General features: G+C 34.5%; 4 protein-coding genes across 6 annotated transcripts; 1 reads left to right on the top strand and 3 right to left on the bottom strand.

Annotated features, from left to right (window-relative positions):
- Positions 1-691: 691 nt before the first annotated feature.
- On the top strand, positions 692-3,040 carry LOC111809857 (aldehyde dehydrogenase family 3 member F1; the record flags this gene model as incomplete). Its single annotated transcript, XM_023696311.1, is given in 9 exon segments — positions 692-896; positions 974-1,042; positions 1,122-1,218; positions 1,296-1,627; positions 1,711-1,815; positions 1,884-2,056; positions 2,233-2,323; positions 2,404-2,553; positions 2,630-3,040. Coding segments are annotated over 9 exon segments (1,459 nt in total), but the record flags the coding sequence as incomplete, so codon positions are not given.
- A 2,867-nt stretch (positions 3,041-5,907) lies between these two features.
- On the bottom strand, positions 5,908-7,742 carry LOC111810016 (scarecrow-like protein 15). The gene has a single exon (XM_023696547.1). It carries the CDS (start codon positions 7,683-7,685, stop codon positions 6,093-6,095), a length of 1,593 nt encoding a protein of 530 aa, XP_023552315.1. The 5' UTR covers positions 7,686-7,742; the 3' UTR covers positions 5,908-6,092.
- Positions 7,743-13,076: 5,334 nt separating this feature from the next.
- On the bottom strand, positions 13,077-17,002 carry LOC111810017 (probable protein phosphatase 2C 80). 3 transcript variants are annotated; one of them, XM_023696551.1, is made up of 6 exons: positions 16,754-16,996; positions 16,374-16,416; positions 15,617-16,263; positions 14,832-15,156; positions 14,076-14,225; positions 13,077-13,673 (listed from the first exon to the last, which is right to left on the bottom strand). In XM_023696551.1, the coding sequence occupies exons 3-6, from the start codon at positions 16,204-16,206 to the stop codon at positions 13,341-13,343; spliced, it is 1,398 nt and encodes a 465-aa protein (XP_023552319.1). In that variant the 5' UTR covers positions 16,207-16,263; positions 16,374-16,416; positions 16,754-16,996; the 3' UTR covers positions 13,077-13,340. The 3 variants fall into 3 exon arrangements, with proteins under 3 accessions (XP_023552319.1, XP_023552317.1, XP_023552318.1); XM_023696549.1 differs by lacking the exon at positions 16,374-16,416 and having other exon boundaries at positions 15,617-16,373; positions 16,754-17,002; XM_023696550.1 differs by having other exon boundaries at positions 15,617-16,416.
- A 734-nt stretch (positions 17,003-17,736) lies between these two features.
- LOC111810584 (protein indeterminate-domain 1-like) lies at positions 17,737-20,074 on the bottom strand. Its single transcript, XM_023697313.1, has 4 exons — positions 19,496-20,074; positions 19,012-19,408; positions 18,661-18,908; positions 17,737-18,377 (listed from the first exon to the last, which is right to left on the bottom strand). The coding sequence occupies exons 1-4, from the start codon at positions 19,605-19,607 to the stop codon at positions 17,932-17,934; spliced, it is 1,203 nt and encodes a 400-aa protein (XP_023553081.1). The 5' UTR covers positions 19,608-20,074; the 3' UTR covers positions 17,737-17,931.
- Positions 20,075-21,545: the final 1,471 nt, after the last annotated feature.

The raw sequence follows: 21,545 nt of genomic DNA on the forward strand, positions 1-21,545 counted from the left end.
GTTGTTAGGATCGATACCAGTTGTTAGGATCGCACAACAACGCACACGCTCGATCTAGATGAACACAAAGAGAAGGATAGAGAGAAGTTGCAAGGAGAACTCTGGCTAAAAGGATTTTTTATTGATGACTTCAGGCATGTACAACAAGAGAGTACAGAGAATAGAAAAGTACATTTTCAAAGCTATACCGGACCAGATATATATAGGGTATATTTTACTATATATAGCTTTACCAGATTTAGCCTTTACCATATATAGCTTTACTATATATAGCTTTACCAAATATAGCTTTACCGGATATAACCGTTGACCAAGCTATAAATAAGTATCAGGCTCCATAGCCTAACACCAGACCCACTGTAAATATTATCCTCTTTGGTCTCTTCCTTTCGAGCTTCCCCTCAAAGTTTTTAAAACGCATATTTCAGGGTTACACAGCGGAACCAGTGCTTATCTAGATACTGTTCTTTTGTGTTTTCTCTTTCGAGCTTCTCACTTACGGGTTTGATAGGGAAAGGTTTCTACACACGTTTAAAACCATCCAAACCGGAAAAAAGAGGTTGGTAGTTGAAGGTGGCTTTTATGAAGGGCATGGAACATTAATTACTAACCCCAACTATTTCCGTAACATCATAAGCTTTGTCCACTTGGTAAAGCAATGTCATGACTCCAAAGTCATCCCAAAGATCAGATCAAAGCAAGTTCTTGAGTTGAAAATGGATACCCATTTGAAGGAGCTAAGGCAAAGCTTCAGAAATGGAAGAACAAGGAGCTTAGAATGGAGGAAAGAACAGCTGATTTCACTAATTCACTTCATTCAAGACAAAGAAAACGCCATTTTTGAAGCTCTCTTCCAAGATCTTGGGAAGCATCCTGTCGAAATTTATCGAGATGAGGTGAATTTTCAATCCAAATCACCAATTTGGCAATGTCTTTATATGGAAACAGAGCCTAATTTTACTTGTTCTTTAAGGTTGGAATCGTTCTAAAATCTGCAACCAACGCTCTGTCCTGTTTACACAAATGGATCGCTCCTAAAAAGGTTCGTTTTTTTCTTGTTCTTGTTCGTGTTCTTCGTGTTCTTGTTCGTGTTCTTATATGGTTGATTTATTGGGAGGTAGAAATACGTGCCATTACTGTTCTTCCCAGCAAAAGGGGAAGTTTTGCCTGAGCCATATGGTCTAGTCCTCATAATTTCATCATGGAATTTCCCCCTTTGTGAGTATATTCCTTCTTTACCTCAAATTAAACCGACCCATCATTTGTTCTTCTAATGCTTCTACTTGTCTTTGCAGCTTTGGCATTGGATCCGTTAATCGGAGCGATATCAGCAGGCAACACGGCGGTTCTAAAACCGTCGGAGTACGCTCCGGCGTGCTCGTCTCTTCTCGCTGCGACGCTTCCTCTTTACCTCGACGATAAAGCCATCAAGGTCGTGGAGGGCGGAGCTGATATCAGTGAACAGCTTCTGCAGCAGAAGTGGGATAAGATCTTCTTCACTGGTAGTCCAAGTGTAGCTAAGATTGTGATGTCTGAAGCTGCAAAGCATCTAACTCCTGTAACATTGGAGCTTGGGGGAAAGTGTCCTGCAATCTTTGATTACTCCTCTGTTCTTTCCAATATGAAGGTTGTTTAATTTGGGAGCTGAAATGTGATGTCTTTAATGTATTGAAGTTCATGATGTTTTGTTTTTCGGTCTCGAATTCATAGGTAGCTGCTAAGAGAATCGTCGGAGGAAAATGGGGACCGTGTTCGGGTCAGGCGTGTATAGGGATCGATTACTTGCTTGTTGAGGATAAGTTTGCTTCAGAATTGGTAAGAACAAGTTCACTCACGGGCTCTTACTGTTTTTCTAGCTCATGTTTGTAATCTTTCTCTTTCAGATCGAGTCGTTAAAGCGAGTGCTGAAGAAGTTTTACGGTGAAAACTCGAGAAATTCGACGAGTATAGCTCGGATTGTTAACGAGAAACATGTTGAAAGGATCAGTAATATGCTTAATGACCCTAAGGTTGCTGGTTGTATTGTCCATGGTGGTTTAATAGACAAACAAAAATGGTAAGCTAAGTTCTCGAGTGAGGATTTTTTTTTTTTTTTTTTNACTGACCGTTTCAACGGTAGGATAGTCCGAACCTTTTGTCTGTTTCTTTGAGCTTGAAATCCGTAAAAGAAAGGATTTTTTTTTTTTTTTTTTTGGTTGACCGTTCTATTGAATACTTGTTATTGATTTGTAGCTTCATTGAGCCGACAATATTGTTGAATCCTCCGATCGATGCTGATATCATGACCGAAGAAATCTTCGGTCCCGTGCTACCGATAATAACGGTAAGCAAAGCAATAGTATGCAACTTTCAATGATTTCACAGAACCATAAATTTTTCTGATCGTCTATGTTCTTGAAATAGCTGGATAGAATCGAAGAAAGCATTGAGTTTATCAATGCAAGACCGAAACCTCTAGCTATCTACGCCTTCACGGAAGACGAAACGCTAAAGAAACGGATTATATCCGAAACATCATCAGGAAGTGTCACGTTCAATGATACCATGGTTCAGGTACTGTTGTTCTACCTACTCTCTCAAAGCAAGCTTTGCACTAAGCTGAAGAAATGAGATGCATTTTCTCTTGCAGTTTGTGTGCGATTCGCTACCATTTGGTGGTGTCGGCCAGAGCGGTTTCGGGAGTTACCATGGCAAGTATTCTTTTGATGCATTCAGCCATGACAAAGCAGTGTTGCAGAGAAGCTTTTTGATAGAACTCGAGCCACGATATCCGCCATGGAACGATTTCAAGCTCAAGTTCATTAGATTGGCATATCGATTCGACTATTTCAGGCTAGTACTACTCCTTTTGGGGTTAAAGAAGTAGAAATTTTAGATGTACTGTAATCGATATCTACTCATAAACTTGATATCATATCATGAACTGTAATCGATATCTACTCGTAAACTTGATATCATATCATGAACTGTAATCGATATCATACTCGTAAACTTGATATCATATCATGAACAATAATAAATATCGGTTGATTTTATATCCCATTTTAGTTTACTTTGATTATTAAAAAGCTAATAGCAAGAAATAAAACAATTTCTTTTTTTATTTATTTATGGAAATTTATGAATTAATAAAAAATAATTAAAAATTTCATTTATGAGCCCTTTTTTTATAATGAAAATTATCTCAACATTGAATTGAAAGAGGACAAATAGGCAGTTGGTTGATAGGGATTTCATAAATACAATTTTAAATTTTCATACAAATTTATTTATTAAATTTTATCATATTTTTATTTGGATAAATTGAATTAAATTATTTCGAGTTTCATAAACGCTAGTAATCATCTGGCTGTTCTATTTTGATCCTTAAACTTATTTAAATTTAAAAAATAAAATTACGGGTCGTTTGGATATCCATCCATCATCTGATGATTCACTAGAGCTTCTTTCCTCCTTTTTTTTACCCGAGCTTTTCAACCAACCAATTTTAAGTTACGAAACTAGTTCGTTAAGAATTTTTTAGATCTTATTATTTCCTCTCGCTCTCTCTTTTTGAAAGAAATTCTGGTATAAAAAAGAAGTTAGCTGCTCGGAAAACACTGAGAGCTACTTCAAGTAGAGTTAGTGAGCCCTACTCGCAATAGATTTAATGACCATACTCACAATAATATGATGTAGGACCTAAAGTCGAAGTTGAAGGATACCCAAGAATTCACGAGCATATCAAAGTTTACTTATAAATGAATCTGAAGAAATGATTCGAATAACTCCAATTTTTTGGGTTGAATTGAAAAATTTACGACCCGAACAATTATTTAAGAAGTCTAGAAGAATATAATTCTCGGCTTAATAGCTAAGCCCAATAAGAAATAATATCTACCGAGAAAAAATGAAACCTATAACAATCAAGAACTTATTTAATAAAAAAAAATACTCAAATTGATAACAAAATTTAAAAACACGTTAAATATGCTTACGATTATAATCAAATTCAATACGATGATTCTTTTTTACCATTTACACATCCACGACCTGACGATAAGAGACCTCTCACGTAAGTACAACAGTAACTCAACATGTCGTTTACCGACTTGGAACCCTTGAATTTATACTTTATCAATTTGAGTATAGTTCAATTAGTAAACGCATATTATCACGGACCCACCGTGATCGGTTTACAAAAAGTATAATTATTGTTAAAAGAAGAAAAGAAATTTGTTTATTTTTTTATTTTTTATTTTTTATTTTTTGTGGTTAAAAATAAGTGCACGTTTTACATTATATAGAGCAAAAATAATTAAAAAGTTTGTGTAGAAGAATAAATAGAAAAGGAAAAAGAAAATATATAAATATAATATATAAAATGTTTGAAGTCCATGTGCTTAAGGGCTAAGGTTCGAGACGTGGTGGGGGAGATAGAAGCTTGAAGCACACAAAAGAACACAAAGGAAAGAAAGAAAAATAAAAGGTTTGAGATTCCAAATTTGTATAATTGATCCAACAACATCACTTTACTAACTTCATTTTATTTTTTTTTAGGCATCATCATCATCGGTATCTGCTATATCCGACGAATATCTTTTTTTTAAAATTAAAAATCGGAGGTTTAAATTTCTAATCTTTTGATCGATGATACGATATATGAACCAATTGACCTGTTTTCGTAGGTTTTGATGGGCTAAATTATTGCTTATTTGTTCATTCCATGTGTCGGGTCAATATTTAAGTAGTGGTAAAGATGTTCTGAGCTAATGTAGATTGAGTTGGATTGAATGGTTTGACTGATTAATTTCTTTATTATTTTAATACTGAAATTTTATAAAATTTAAATATTAAATATTTATAACCATTTATACAATTGCACCATAAACTCTATTTTTGAGTTGGTCGAGTAAATGAATTTTTTTATGTTTTAAAAATATAACAAAAAAATAATAATAAAACCATACATATATATATATATAATTATTTGTAGATGAAAACTTTAATGCAAAGGAAGGAGGATTCATTGCATCCACATTATTTTAAGAAATATTGATAATATTCATTATTTCCTTAAAATGGTAAAAAAAAAAAAAAAAAAAAAAAAAAAAAAAAAAAAAANTATTTGGGTGTTCTTATCAAAATTATAATTATTTTGGGATCACTTTATAAATATTCTTTGGATCAATAATTTTTTTTTTTCCCAAACTAAGTTATTGTATTCATAATTTCAAGATTAAATTACAAAAACTTCTATATTTTGTATAAAAAAATATTTTTATTCCTTAAAAAATTACAATATCACTTTCAATTGACATCGATTCATTAGAATTTTAAATGATTGGTACAGTTGAAACGTTTACGAAAGTTCATAGGTAAAATTACAACTTTTGAAATAATTTAATTTTTTTAATTTTTTTATATTTATAAGAGATAGTAAGATAATAATTTAATTTTTTTATATCTATCTGGAGTTCTTTAGTATATAGACAGATCAAGCTAAATTTAATCGAAATTTATTCAAATCAATTCTATTTTATTTTTGATTTTCTACGTCGGAATCATTTCAATCGATGTCTGAAAATTAGCTTTATATAAAGTATTGCTTTTTAGAAAGATGGAAAGTGCTTTACGATCGATTAAAAGTAATCATTTGATTGTACAGTAAAAAGAGATTTTGAAAATTCTATAAAATAAATATAAAAAATAAAAAATAAAATAAAACTTTACATTAGTTTGAAAAAAAAAGTTTTTAAATAGGACAGATGACTAAGTCAACTTGTGATTAATTATTTATTTATTTATATATATTATTTTATCTGTAATTATATTTTTTATTTTTTGGAATTAAAAATTATTTAAACATTAAGGTAAAAAAGTATCCAAAAAGTGATAGATTCGGATAACATTTTTTTTTTTTTTTTACAACAGTTAAAGAAGAAAGGTAAATATAACATTGGGAAAATTAAATTCTAAATAAAAAGAAGGTAAATTACAATTTAGTCCCCACCCCATTTATATAATTTCAAAATTTAAAAAATTTTGAGTTATGTTCTTGAATTTGAATTGTAATTTCACTCCTCATGATTTGAGCTCAACTTCTTAACAGGTTAACACCTCCACGCGGACGTGGCGACCAGAGGTCTCTCATGCCAGCACAGCACCAGCTCAGCATGCCGTTTGCCAACTTGGAACCCTCGGACCTGTACTTTGCCAAGTAAGCACTCTGCTTGAAAATCGGCAAACTGACTCAGCGCCACCGGCCTCATTCCGACCGAGTGGAACACCTCCCTCCACGGCGGCACCGCCATTCTCCCTGCTCCTTCGACCGCCGCCAAAATCTTCGGCCGAAGAACAAACGTCTCAATCCGCCGCACCCACTCGCCGTCGGCCCCTGCCGCATCCAGCGACTCGAGCATCATGGCGTAAAACTCCAGACTATCCAATAAATTCCTCTTGAACGACGCCTTGCCGGAATCCGACCATCCTTCGAAATCGACGAACACGACGATGCACGGAGACACTAATCGCACGTCGGCGAGAAAAGAGGCTATGCCATTAGAACTCCCGAGACGGCGGAAGATGGTCGGAGTTAACAGAATCGCCACCTTCTCCCCTTCCATGAATTTCACCGATTTGAACGACAACGTCTTGAAAGTCTGAAGCGGCACAAGATCAATATGAAATCGGAGCTTCAAATCTTGAGCAAACTGGCAGAGATTCTCTCTAGTCAACCGACTCTCCACCGCAAATTCCTCAAACACGACGGCGGTAATTCGAATCACCGGCGGAACGACGTTTCTGGATTCTGCTTTATCAGCTAACTCCTTCATAAAAGAGGCGTACTGCCCACCAAACCCGATGTCGAAATCAATTATATGAATGAAAGAGGAAGCGTTGAGAGCTTCGAGAAGGATTTGATTGGTGGTGAAGTGGGAAAACAGGGGAATCGGAGAAATTGCAGAGAAGGCCTTATGGGCCTTAATAGTATGGACGATGTCGGGCCAGGAAGAGGAGGAGTTATGGCGGTTGGCGGCGGCGGAGAGGAGAGATTGAAGAGCTTCTTTGAAGAAGAAGGCGGCCCGGTGAAGGGGTTTGGCGGAGGAGGCGGATTGAAGGCGGTGATTGAGCCGTTCTAATATGACATGAGCGAGATGGAAATCATTGGAATCGAAGCAATCGGCGGCGTCGACGAGATCTTCGAGGAAATGGAGAGATGGGTCGTTGGAATTGGGGGCGAAATCGAAGGTGTGGTGGAGCATAGCGGCGGAATGATTGGAATATGGTTCGGAGAGGAAGAAATCAGAGGGGAGGAGGTGGGCGGTTTGATCGAACGGCTGGGAGTGAAGGAATTCGGAAAATTGAGGAACATGATCGTGGGTATTGTCGTCGGTGGTGGTGGTGGCGGCGGTGGTGTTCTTGAGAGCAGAATTGGAGTCATCGTTTACGCCCAAATCGCCCATGATGGATTCCCAGTCAAGGTTCTGGAGAGTGCGTTCATCCCAGTCCAGAGGATGGCTGTTGTTGTGACGATCGTCAGCGGAGGAGAGGGGGTTATCTGGCGCCACGGGGCTGGGGCTGCGGCGGAGATCGAGGACGGAGGTGGGTTCGTAACCGGGGNGGGAGGAGTCGAGCTTAGGATTTGGGGCAGGAGCAGAGGAGGGGGGTTTGGATGAGTGGTGATTGGAAACAGGAACTCTCATTCTAATTAACTAAGAACAGAGGAAGAAGAATTTGTTCTGTTTTTTTTTTTTTTTTCCGATGACTGAGAGAGTTTGTGAATGCCCTTTTATCTTCGAATTGCACGGATTCATTGGATAAATTTATTAATTATTATTTTTAATTCTCACAAAAATATTTACTTTTTTTTTTATCCCTTAAATTAATAAAAATATTTTCTACTCTCTCTTAAAAATACAATTTTTTTAATAATTCTTTTTTTGTTTTAGATTAAAAATTTAAAATTTAAAATAAATATCTTCCAACTTTTAAAACTTTTAATAACACATTTAAACCTTTTTAAACTTGTACTTTAAAAATACTCATAATATTTTAAAATATTTACTTGATTAAATAATATATATATATATATATAAGATTACTGTAAATATTAAGAATATTTGACGTTTTTAAGTTGGAATTAAAATTATAAAAAGTGATAAGTTCTGATAGTATGGTAAAAAAAAATAACATTGAAAAAATTAAATTCTAGTAAAAAAAATATATATGATTTTTACCTTTCAAAATTTTTAATAATACATTTAAATTTCTTTTTTAAAAAAATTAAAAATATTGTGATAGAAAAATTATTATCGTATTTAAAAAATACTCACAAATTTTGAACGTATAATTCTTTTTACTATATTCTTTGACACGAAACTTAAATAATGATATAGAAAAATTGATATTCTTAATCTATTAATCATTACAAAAAATAATACTTTTTTTTCGAGAATTTCATCCATATAATTAAATTCTACTATTATAATTTTATTCGTGGCTGTTCACAAGTATCGTCTCGTAAGTTTAGAAGCATAATTATAACCGTTTAAAAGATATGAACTAAACCTAGAACGGTTCGAGATCGATATTTGTTAAAAACTAAAAGTATGTGAATGAAGCTATTGAAGAATTTAAAAGGGAATCGAGAGGAGAAAAGGAAGGTCGGGATTGACATTGAAGAAAGACAAAGTAATATGGTAAGGAAGGGAGCATGATCGACACTACACATACGCCTGCCTCCCTCTTTCTTTTTCATCTCTTACACCCTTCTCTTTCAAGCCTAATCTTGCTTTTCTTTTATTCTCGGCTTATTCGGCTTTGCCCGAGCCGAAGCTGTTCCCCTATTATTTTGTTCGTGTATGAACCATAGTGAGTATGTGTCGAGCCTCGAAGCCGAGCAAAAGAGGTTAGAGAGAAACTTTTAGTTTAAGAAAAAAAAAACATTTTGGATTTTGGATTTTTTAGACTATGTGAAAATTATAAGTAACATTTTGGATTTTGTCTATTGGCAGATAATAACTATATCACGTAACATCAACACACAACCTAACGTTTTCTTAGATACATCGTTATAAGTAACAAAATCCTCACTTCATTGCTTCCCGTGAGTATTAGCACTAAAATTAGTCTCATTATCCGCTGTAATTATCAAGTTAAAAACATTCCAAACCGAAGATATTTTATTGGGTCTAAGTCAATTACAAATGGTTTCTACGTTAAACGGATCCACTAAAATATCTTCTAGACATGCTTTCGAGAAAATTATCAATGTTCAACTAAGATTTATACGGCATAAAGCTTACTAGTCAAAACTAGCTTGAGGTGCTCATCACGTTGCTCTATAGTCATGGAACAAACTCGTGCATCTTTGTAATCGTTATTACTAACGAGTCTAGAAAGCTCTTGAAGATTCGACCCACGAGATCCCTCGAAGTTGTAGGCATTGGAGGGACTAAAAAATATCATTTAATACCTCGTGATCGTGGTATTAAATGAGTAATTGTCATAATCTACTTTCATGTATGCATGAAATTTCATAACTGACTTACTAATGTATGTAATACGTGTTGCATAGACATGACATTCATCATAAAATATTTTTGTTTGTTGCTCTAATTTATTTCAAAAACTATAAGATATTTTTTTATTAAATATTAATTAAAAACATATATTATCGATGAAGATAAGATATTTTTTTATTAAATATTAATTAAAAACATATATTATCGATGAAGATAAAAAGTTTGAACTTTCTTACTCCATTTTTTTTAACTCAATAAAAAAAATAGTTACGTACAAAAATAACTAACGTTCAATATAAATAAATTAAAAATATATAAAAAGAACCAACGTGTTTTTGCTTATATAAATTTTTTAAAATATAATCCCTTTTTCTATTGAGAACCTTTGACAAAAAAAAAAAAAAAAAAAAAAAAAAAAAAAAAAAAAAAAAAAAAAAAANTTAAAAAAAATGTGTTTAGTATAGTTTTTGAGTGATTTTTTATGATAAAAAAAAATTATAAAAATATATTTTTGAATATTGGGTTAATTTTTCACAACTTTAATTTTAAAAAATATATATTTTTCTTTTTTTTCTTTTTGTAACTATGTGTTTTGGGATTTAAATCCATAAAATATTGTGATTTTTTTTATATATATATTTACAAAAGATATTGGAGATGTCGATTAAGGTGTGCACGGGTTAAGTTGAATTAGTAAAATTTTTTGGACCAACCCAAAATTTTGGGTTGATTAGGTCAGTGACTTGAGTAACTCGATTAAAGTTTGCCACCCAATCAACCTTTGTTTTTGGGTTGAGTTTTCAACTCGTTGTTGTTCTTTTTTTTAATTATTTAAAGATCCTACTTATCCACCAAATATATTATATTAATAAGCAAAATATCATAAAGTTTAAATATTAAATATTTATAAGTTACAACGCATTACCAATATGGTTGCAAATGTCAAATATTCTTAATCTTCATAATAATAGTATGGTAGGATTGAGTTGAGTTGTAACTCTGTTTTCATATTGGTTTGGTTAACCTGACCAAAAAGATGTCAATTCGCGAACCGACTCAACTCTAACCCAAACCGAAAAAAATCTTATTCATGGGTTGAATAGTCTAAGTTGGTCGAGTTCTCGATCATATGAACACTCCTGATCTCGGTTAACTCTTGTCAAATCCTCTGGTTTACGTGATCATTTCAATGGCTAAATTTAACAAAATTGCATTCATGCAAACACTATTTTCTCCTTGGTTGAGTAAAAATCGACCTATAGAAATGTGAGATCCCACATCGGTTGAAAAGGGGAATTAAATATTTATTATGAGTATGTGGAAACCTCCCTCCAGTCGACGCATTTTAAAATCTTGAGGCGAAGATCGGGAGGGAAAGCCCAAAGAACACCATATCTGCTAAATGTGGGCTAAGCTATAACATAATGATATCAGAGCCAGTCAGTGAACAGTACGTGGCATGATCGGAATAGGACTAGAGCCTAGCGATATATAATAGGTCAAAACATACAATATCTTTAGAAATTACTTTGGGTCGAAGAAATCGAACGAAAATGAAAAGCAGCACAACTCTTAGCATTACTATAGTCATTTCAATCGATATGTAAAGATGAATTCGATATAACTTTTTGAGAAGGATGGAAAGTGCTTTAAGACTAATTAAAAGCACTTTTTTCATTTATTTTTATAATATATTTAAGATTTAAAATTTTCAAAAAAAAAAAAAAAAAAAAATATACATTACTTTCAATTAAATAATATGTATTTTAAATAAAATAAAATAAATGTTTCACCAAAGTCATCTCAAGTTCACTCTAATTAATTAATTACATATTTAAATCAACAAATATATTAAACATAATTACTATTGTAACTCAATTGGTGATTAATTATTTTTAATATATATATATATATATTTATTTGTTTATTTATTTAATTACTTCCTTTACAATTGTAATTATTTTATATTTTTTTAAAAGTCATATGCTCAGTTTTTCTTCTTAAAAAAACTAATCAAAATTATTCAAAAAGACATTTGATTTGGTGTAATATTCTTTCTTTTTTATTTATTTATTTATTTATTTATTATATAATTTACCATTTCAAATGGCCCCTAAAATTAAACCTTTATTTCCATGAGACATGATTGATGGGGAAAACCAGTAGAGATAACTTTTGAAATTAAAAAGTATTTAAGCCACACAATAATCAAATACATATTTTCTTTTTATAAAAAAAGGTTACTAAAATAATAATAAATACATAAATATAACGCTACAAAATTAAATTATAATTTTGTCTGAATTTTTGTGTATATTGGACAAATTTTAGTTGATTTAGTATAATGTGATTATTTGACGAACCATTAGAAAAAAGAAAAAAAAAACAAAATAAAATTTTTAATGGAAGTTTGTTATCTTATCTTTTAAAAAAATTAATTAAATTTAATATGAAGTGACCTAAATAAAGCGATTTGGATTACAAACGTGATTTAATATATTGTTTTTTAAAAGTATATTTTGTACTGAATTATTTGGCCTTATCTAGTAGCCTGAGGGTTGTTGGGAGTGGAGTTCCACGGTGGATTTATAAGAAATATTATCTCTATTGGTACGAGACTTTTTGGAAAAGCAAAAACAAATCCACGAGACTTTATACTTAAAGTATACTATATCATACTATTTTAAAGGTTCGTGATTCTTAACACCATCATTTATATGTAATATCAGGTTAAATTAGCTACAGTTTGTCCACCGTTTAATTAACTTAATTCAAGTTTTAGGACGTAATTAACGTTTTTTTTAACGCATCATCATTGAATTAAGTCATTTACGTGTTAAGTCAATCCATAGGTATATTGAAATTGGTCGGTGGATCTATTTACACCTAGCTTAGCATAATACTCGTTTTCGTCAACGATCTCTTTTTTTTTTTTTTTTAATTAATTCAAATTATTCCTTCTACATATCTATATGGTTCCTGTTTGACAAGTTGAAATGAGACATTCTGGGATTGAGTGAAGGTATTTGATTTGTTTTTCTTTTTGGGGTTTTTGGTACCCACTTGTATAATTGACACCCTCCACTTGCTACAACAATTTCTTTCCATACACAACAAATGGTAGAGGGTCTCTACTCGACTCAACTTTTGTAGATCCACTTCGATGGTCTCTACTCAACTCAACTTTTGTAGATCCACTTCTCTTCTCCTTCACCTCGAATTCCTTTCGATCCTTTTGATTGTGCTCTTAAACAGGATGGAAGGATAGGAGATCCTGTGTGACCATTAAAATCGTCGATGTCACAAATAGAAATAAAAAAAAACCAGGGGTAGGGTCGACGATCACTAATCCTATGAGTATCAATATAACTCATAAGTAATTTATATGTTTTTGGTTCCTTAATGTTTGAGGATCAAATTTCTATACCACACATTTGTTGTACTAAAAAAAAAGCTGGACTTCGAATAACATCAAGCTGAAATGACAAAAAAACCGACCAAAATAAGCTCATAAAGACACAAACGATCGGGCAAAAAGTTGAAGGATACCATGGTGAGAACTCATTGTCCTTGAAGACTAAAACGAATAATAGATAGGACAGGATATTATTATCACATCAAAAAACAATGACTTAATCGAGTCTGTTCACTAGAAGCAAGAACATGAAGAGATTGCAGAAATCAGTGGACTGCTTCTGCTGTTTTTGTTACTCGAAAATCTCGAGTAATATCTATCGTTTGCCTAAATGCTGTTCCTAAAACAGGAGTACGATGTGATAGGAGTTTGGAAACGCCGGGACCAAAGATTTTCAATCCTCATAATCACCATTGACACTAAAATACACTTGAATCAGGCTCAAGTGTAGAAACAGGAGTATCTGTGGAACTTGTTATATACGACACAACAACAGTGATATCATCCAGCTTACCACCATAGTAGCGATAACCAGCCTCTTGAGCAGCAGCAGAAAACGGGGTCTGCCGGTTCCTATCCAGGGCTCTTTTGCGTGCCAAAGCAGCTATGTTTTGTGCAGTTACTCCGGGTTCCAACCCAGCTCTAACTGCATTAACTACAACAGCTGAAATCTCATTGCTGTATAGGTTGTCGAATAATCCATCCGTTCCAGCAACTATAATATCCCCCGGTGCGACGGGTATCATGAAAACCTGACCAGAAGGATCAAAGAAAAGATTCTTCAGTGCGTTACATAAACAGAGATAATGTATACCATCATTTAACCAAGGGGAAATAGTGGTCCATACGTCTATAGTATCACAATTTTATTGCTCAAGTATTTCATGCCATTTTGAGTTTGAAAATTAGTAATAAGGTCCAAAATGAGATAAACGGTTGGATCTAACGGCCTGTTCACATTCGTAATGAATTTCCTTAACTCTGCCCCTCACCTGGTCGCAGGAAGATGAGGACTATTTTAACTTTTTAAAGACAACGTATAAGATAATCTCAGTTTAAAGTAACCTAGAACCTCCATCCCTCCTAAAGATATTGACGTTTTAAGCAACATAAAAGTGCAAAAAAAGAGAACTCAAAAAAAAAAGTTAACAGACCTCTCCAGAGCTCGGTAAATCAGCACCATTGCCGCTCTCCAACTGATAAGGAAAATTGAAGCCATACTGCTGAGCGGGAGATCTGAAAATAGTGCTTCCATCTCTTATAACTATGAATCCACTATCCCCCAGATTAATAGCATGGAGTCCCTGTAGAGATATTGAAACAAAACTTTTCATTAACACATCTATTATAGTTCTTCATTGCATGTAAACCACGTATAGCTGTTCATGTTTCGGGGCCATCTGCAATTTAAAGTATAACACTAATTTAAAAAAAAAAAAAAAAGGAAAAAAAATGAAATAGGTGATGAGTACTTCCTGAAACTACAAAATTAAAGTGTAAACAAATTTCACTAAAAATATACTATGATAATTCCATCGTCCAAGAGAGTAAGAAGAGTTAACTTGACTAATCCTAAGCATCTAGGCACAACAAAGGAGATACCTTCAAAATTGGATGATAGCATACTTTTGGTTTCCTAATTTTACACAAATTTGTAGTTAGAAGAAATGGGATAAATCATGTCATTGCCACACACAATTTATATGCTTCAAGTTGAATAAGGACATACATTTGGAGTGACATTTATACACAATTTCATTTCACAGCATTAAGTAATTTATAGGCCAAAAGTAAAGCAAATTAATTTCAAACTTGGTAAGCGATCTTATGATAAATTCCTTCACCACATAATATTAGGAAGCATGGGACACGAATACCTTGGAAGTTATGGAACTCGCAGTAAAGGTTACCTTTTCAGAAAGAGAAATGATGCAGGCTGTTGAGGAACCCTTAGCTGTAGTGTCTGAGTGAGCTTTCTCTAACACCTTGGCAGGGTCAACAGAGTCTCCAGGCTGCTCCTGTATTGCACTTATTGAATTTGACATAAGTTCACGAGCAAACTCCCCAGCATCAATACCAACATCAGCCCAACCACCTACACCATCCGCAACACCAACCACATGTTCATCCACACAAATAAAATGAGCATCCTCTCCTCCTGTCTCTTCTTTTGCTGGATGGGGAAGATAGCATGATCCTGAAAGCAGCTTCAAAGTTCTCTCACCTAATAAACCTCTAGAGATCAAAACAAAATCGTGTCAAGGTACATTAGTGTGGAAGATCAAATGGCTTCATAAGTAAAGGTTTACTATACAGAACACAGGAGAAAGAATGATAAAGAGATTGAAAGTGGAAAACAAAAGAAGAAAGAAGAAAACTCAACACCAATACCAATAGTAGATAGTGACGTAGTACAGAGAGGATACATGAACATGGGCTCAACAAACACTCTCAAGTAGGCAATTCAACCATGGCTCATTAGGATTAACGCTCTTCAGCATAAGACAGTAATTATCAGGGTATAGAACCATGACTAAGTCCAATGATGCATCAGAAAATGATATTACCAAGATAGTCCAAAGGATTTCAACATTACTAACTATGACTACTAGATTGAAAGAAGATATACCAATATACAACTAAAAGGTCTTATAATATACATTAATCAAACTAAGAACAAAAGTAGAAGACATACTTGCTTGACAAAATGGTTGAATTTGTGAACGGTTCATCACTAGAATTGCTGTCAAAAGCTGGAGAATTAGCAGTCCCAGCAACATAGCATGCATAAGATAAGGCATGAAGATTGGTTAACCCAACTTGCAGAAAGCAGGTGCCTTTCACATGCATTACATCAATTGAACTGCTCCGAGCGATTCGACAATTATTGGATGCTTGTTTCCTTCTCAAACTCATACGAGCATTCTGAAAATTCCTATGATTTCTATGGTTTAACACTCCCACAGGTGTTGCAAGCTCTAAAGCATTTCCACGGTTTGTGATTAAATTTTCAACAGAGACATCTCCAAAAACAGATTTAGCACAATAAGCAGCCATGGATTTTCTTTTGGACTGGAATCTTGGTGAAAAACTAAAGGTGTTTGATATCGCGAATGTGGAATATGGCAAGGAATGAGACAACCCGTAATCCTTGGTCAATAATTCCCCTCGTCCAAGCAGCAAATTGTTTATATAGCACAGACCACTTTGATGTCCAGCAGCTGTGGCTTTCTGAACACCAGAGTATATAATAGTATTAAGCCTCAAAACAGATCCTGTTGGCATCTTAGTCCTTTTTAGAAAATTCCTTTGATTCAGAAACTCTCTCAATCAACGTAGAACCTATAATACCATACAGATTGTAAAGTTTCATCACTCCGAATTCATCTACAACCAACCAAACTAACAAACTCTCAATCTGAGATTCGTCCAAGAATGCAGCTGAAACAAACCTGATTTCGAAAATAGAATCAATTAGTCATACCAAAAGCATACCTGCAACAAGTGAGATGAAGTGAGCTACGCAATATGGTTAATATTTGTAGGTTGACTGAAAAATTAATCCAATGCTAATCAGTATCAGCATCGCCATAAAACAACAACAAGAAATTATCCCTGGTGTAGCATATTATGTTCTTATCTAACGATTGACGCCACAAATTCATCAATTCGCTTGAATAGGGTTTATAACAGTAAACAGAAAAACAATCAGAGATTTCAACTGTGACTATCTCCTGGGTATCTCTCGACCACAGCACACAATTTCGAGAAAGTGCATAAGTTTACACCATGAAAATAGGAGGGAAAACAATGATCTAAAGAAAAAATGTACCGGTTTACGTAAACAATCGATGAGACAGCGAGTTAATGGTTGAAGTTAATATGAAGTGCGGGGCGAAGATGTAGGAAAATGCATCAACTGGAGGTTAGCAAAATTAGCGCCTAATAAGGAAAATCCGTCGCCTGAGAAGAAAATTCTGCACGTAATTGAACGAGAATAAACCCTAGGAACTCGAAATGGATGACGAGCGCCAATTCAAAACCTCCACCGGTTTTATGTGTAGGGTTCACATATAATTTCGAAAAATTAAATAAAATAAATAAATGCAATTGATGATTTTAAATTTAAATTAATACTTCATTTTCGTGCTCCTAAATTATTTTTTTAAGGCCAACTCGAGATATTTAATAATAATAATAATAATAATTTTGCAAAGGTTTTTTTTTTTTTTTTTTAATCACAAATGACAATGATTGCATATTTATTTAGTGGGTGATACTTATGATGATGATTTAGAATTTACTATAATTATATATTTATTATTATAGTAAAGATGGTTTGACGGACACGACTCTCAACCATGGTATGATATCGTCCAGTTTAGATTCATTCATACCCAATGTGGGACTTTCATCATCCAACACCTCTCCTCGAACAAAATACGTCTCCCCCTTAATGGAGGCTCGACTCCTTGTCTTCTCTAATACCATGTTAGACGAACACAACTTTCCACAATGGTATGATATTGTCCACTTTGAGCATAAGCTCTACCATGTTAATTCCTAGCCGATGTGGGACGTTCATCGTCCAATACCTCTCCTCGAACAAAGTACGCATCCCCTTAATCGAGGCTCGACTCCTTGTCTTCTCTGATACCATGTTAGACGAACACGACTCTCCACAATTGTATGATGTTGTCAACTTTGAGCATAAGCTCTCATGACTTTGTTTTCGGCTTCCCGTGACAATGGAGATAGTATTTTTTTTATTATAAATCTAGGATCATTCTCTAAATTAGGGGACGCCGAAAAAAATTATATAAAATTGAAAATATATAAACTTATTAAAAACTTGAAATGGTAGACTATGAGAGCTTAAATTGAAACCAAGAACAGATAAAATTCAATTCTCTTAACAGATTTGATTTCGTAGTTGTTTTACAATCTGACGCCGCATTTTGCCCACCACTGCCACCGGCGCGGCGGAGGGTTGCCTTTTCCGTCCACTAATTATAAACTCCCCTGTTGTGCAGAAGAAGAGGAAGACGACAAACCAAATCCACGAAACACTGATGTGCTGGCCGCTGCAGCAGCACCCATTTGAGCGGCCTTCTGCAGGAGCCCAGTGGCGGACATGGCCGGTGGCGTTGGCGGCACGTATGGGCGACTTTCTTGGATTCCGGCTCCGAAAAGCGACCATTCGCTGTGGTTCGACAGGCATAGAGAAAGTGGTTCAAAAACCAACGGCGGTGTTATTTCGGCCTCCCGATCGGGTCGCGCCATGGCTCGTAATAAGTCGCAAAATCCGGGCTGCTGCGGTGGCTGTAAGCTCAGTGATGCGGCGGATGAAGCAAACAAGCTAGCCAATACTGTCGCGTTGCTGCTGCTGGAGGTGCTAGGTACGGTCGTTTTACCTGGTGCCTCTTCTAGCGGCGGCGGAGGATTTCCCGGCGAGGCTGAAATGGATTAAAAATGGAGTTTTAAACCAAAAGGGTCACTGAATTTCTTTTCCAAAATAAAAAATCCCTTTCAATTATGAAAATATTATTTTAAAAAATGTTTTATGAAATTATTTATTATTATCTTCACCATTTATTTCATTTCATGTTAAAATATTTACATTCATTTTTTATCCACTAATTATCATACTAATTAATTAATTTATTTATTTTAATGAAAAAACTTCAATAGTAAGTAAATTTAAATTAAAATTCATGATTTAAACCTAATTGTATTTACCTTTTTTCTGAATGGACGAGATTGAAGATATCGCTTCAGTGGATGATGGAGGAGCTACTGGGGCGGCGGCGGCGGCGGAAGTGGCGGAAAGAGAAGCAGCAGTAGGCGGCGGAGACGAACAATTCGGTGGCTGAACTTGGGGATCGGACTCCAAATTAGGAATCTCCGCCGTCGCCGGAGACAGAGTTACGGCGGCTTCCTTCGTCAACGCATCACAGAAAGCTCTGTGAGTGATGAAACTATCTCGTCTACAAAAGTACAAAAAAAAGAAAATCGAAATCGAAATTCAAAAGACCCATTAAAGGAATTGACCAAACAAACAAAACCCATTAATTAATTTTGAAATTTGACCTTGAAAACACAGTTTCACAGTCACATCTGTACTCTCTGGTGCCACAAATTTTGGAATGGGCTTTCCAATCCGACTTGACTGCGTATTTCTTGGAGCACCGGTCGCACTTCCACTTCTTCTCGCTGTGTTTCCGGCAGAAATGCTTCTTTATTCCGGTGAGATCGCCGAGGGCTCTCGACGGATGGTGGTGGACGCACGACGGCTCTGGGCAGACATACACTTTCTTTTTCACTTCTTTGCTCGTTCGTTGCCGGAGTTTCCATGGAAGATTATGACCTCGCCGGTGTAGTTGCAGATTCTGATCTCTTTGAAACCCTTTGTTGCAGATTTCACACACAAATCGATTTGTGGCCAAAAGGGTTTCCGGTGACAGAGCAATTACCTCTGCTTCCGGATCTGTTTCACAAAATCATTCAAATTTAAATTGAAAAAAAAAAAAAAAAAAAAAAAANCAAATTTCACGACGAAATTAGCGGTTCTCACCTGGCATTCCTGGTAAATTACGCTTCTTTTTCACGGCGGATTTAGGCGGCGGAGGCTGATTTCCAGTGGAGGAGATACTGGCTTCACCGGAAGTTTCTAAATCCGTCGGCATCTCGAGTATCTGAAACGCCTTTTGCCGGCGGCGGGATTGTTTTTCTAGGTTTTTATCGATCTTTTCTGCCTCATCTACCAGTCAACCTTCTTTATTTCATACCCATAAACTCAAACCCCATTAAAATGAAAGGGGAAAAAAGATCAAATCTAATGGGAGACGGCGGAAGACGAAGGAGCCACTGATACCACGGCGGCCGGAAAACCAGTCTCCGGCGAGTAAACTCAAACTAAATGATCAAAAGGTCTTTGCAAGTTGTAAATGAAATATACCATCTGGGGTTCTCTAAAACTTATCTCCATAAACGTATAACTTATAATACAGAGCAAAACCAGAAGATCAGAGGTAGAAGACGATAAAAATGAAAATAAAAATAAAATAAAATATTAGTTTGTACTGAGAATATGGAGAAAGCTTGATTTGAAGTCCTTTGTGTTGACTTTTGGGTAAAAAAAGACAAAGAGAGAGACCAAATTTTCGAAAAAATCATAATTTAAATGCTAAATTGTCTAATCATAGGATAATGTTTTAATTATATACGGATTAAAAACACATTTTTTACCCTAAAAACTATTTAACTATTAAGTTTATTTTTATAATAATTTAATTTATGTAATAAAAAACAGTGTAACGTGGGATCCACGTAGATTGAAGGAGAACAAATCATTATTGTGGAAACCTCTCCCTAACAGGGGCAAGGAGATTTCGAAAGAGAGTTTTGAAAGCAATATTTGAGAAATTGAAACAACAACGACGTACTGCATCTAACTATTGGGTAGGGAGAAGTTGACAACTAATCATATCCCCTATAGTACATTTCGAGGCATTTTAATCCTTACCGGTGTAGACATGATTTTGGTGAACGGTCATACACCCTCATACTGATCCAATATGAAATGGTAAAAACCTATCTGGATGAAAGCATGTAAAAGGGGTTTGGAACGAGCATACAACTATAGACAACACGTCCTGAATAAGCAAGGTCGGGATATCTGTCATGCGACCATTGACAACACGTCTTGGACATGCACAACCGTGACAGACACGTTTTAAAAACTTTAAACAGAAGCTTAAAAAGGTATAATTAGTGATGAAATCTAAAAAGAACCATACCCGCTAGATAAATATGTCAATAAAATATGAAAATTAAATCATTTATGATTGATGGATTAAATTCTTATAAATTAAATATTCCTCAACTATTTTTATATTATAGATTTTAATTAATTAATTAATTAATTTAATAGATTATCAAATTCTACACGTAAATCTACAAAAAGGGGAAAAAAAGAATTAAAAATGAAATTATTTAACTATAAATACATAATAAAATTTAGGAATTATCTGATAATTTAACCGAATTTAAAATTGTGATGTCGAAAGGTTAGCAAGGGTTATACGACACTGAGTTAGGTCTGAGGAATTACCGCGTAAGTTGCCGGTTGCCGGTACTTGGTTGTCGTTGTCGTTTAGTGCCGTGTCGTATTTTGATTTTGGAATTGTCCAAACGGACAGCTCACCGGTTTGGGACTCTGGACCGGCTGCTTTGCTTTTCTTTAACCTTTAAAAGTCAAACTGCTTTTGTATTGACTTGGGATTTTCGCCTACCCTACTTTTGTATGCACGCCTCTCTACTGTTTCCTGTACACTCGGCTGCATGGGATTGCTACCCCCATTTGAAGTGACTTTGTAATTATTCACTTTTAAAATAATAATAATTGATGTATTATTATTATTCGTTGAATTACATTCATATATTAAAATGTTTAATATTTTTTCGTCTGTCTATTTTATTTTAATTATGGATTTTTAAATTTTGAAATTTTTTAATAATGTGGACTCTAAAATGGTATATTTTAAAATTTTATTGTGCTCGACCTGAAGTCATAGAACAAATCAAGTATAGTCAGAGGTACACAGTGAGGAATAATCAAGCAC

This window comes from Cucurbita pepo, chromosome LG14 (genome assembly GCF_002806865.2).
Source record: "Cucurbita pepo subsp. pepo cultivar mu-cu-16 chromosome LG14, ASM280686v2, whole genome shotgun sequence".
NCBI classification, from domain to species: Eukaryota; Viridiplantae; Streptophyta; class Magnoliopsida; order Cucurbitales; family Cucurbitaceae; genus Cucurbita; species Cucurbita pepo.

Coding starts and splice junctions, on each gene's coding strand:
- LOC111810017 (XM_023696549.1), bottom strand. CDS start 16,206: ATGCCAACAGGATCTGTTTTGAGGCTTAATACTATTATATACTCTGGT. Junction 15,157..15,616: donor TCAACCATTTTGTCAAGCAA/GTATGTCTTCTA, acceptor TTTGATCTCTAG/AGGTTTATTAGGTGAGAGAA. Junction 13,674..14,075: donor ATTTACCGAGCTCTGGAGAG/GTCTGTTAACTT, acceptor CCTTCTGGTCAG/GTTTTCATGATACCCGTCGC.
- LOC111810584 (XM_023697313.1), bottom strand. CDS start 19,607: ATGCCGACGGATTTAGAAACTTCCGGTGAAGCCAGTATCTCCTCCACT. Junction 19,409..19,495: donor TAATTTACCAGGAATGCCAG/GTGAGAACCGCT, acceptor TTTGTGAAACAG/ATCCGGAAGCAGAGGTAATT. Junction 18,378..18,660: donor CTCGTCCATTCAGAAAAAAG/GTAAATACAATT, acceptor AATCCATTTCAG/CCTCGCCGGGAAATCCTCCG.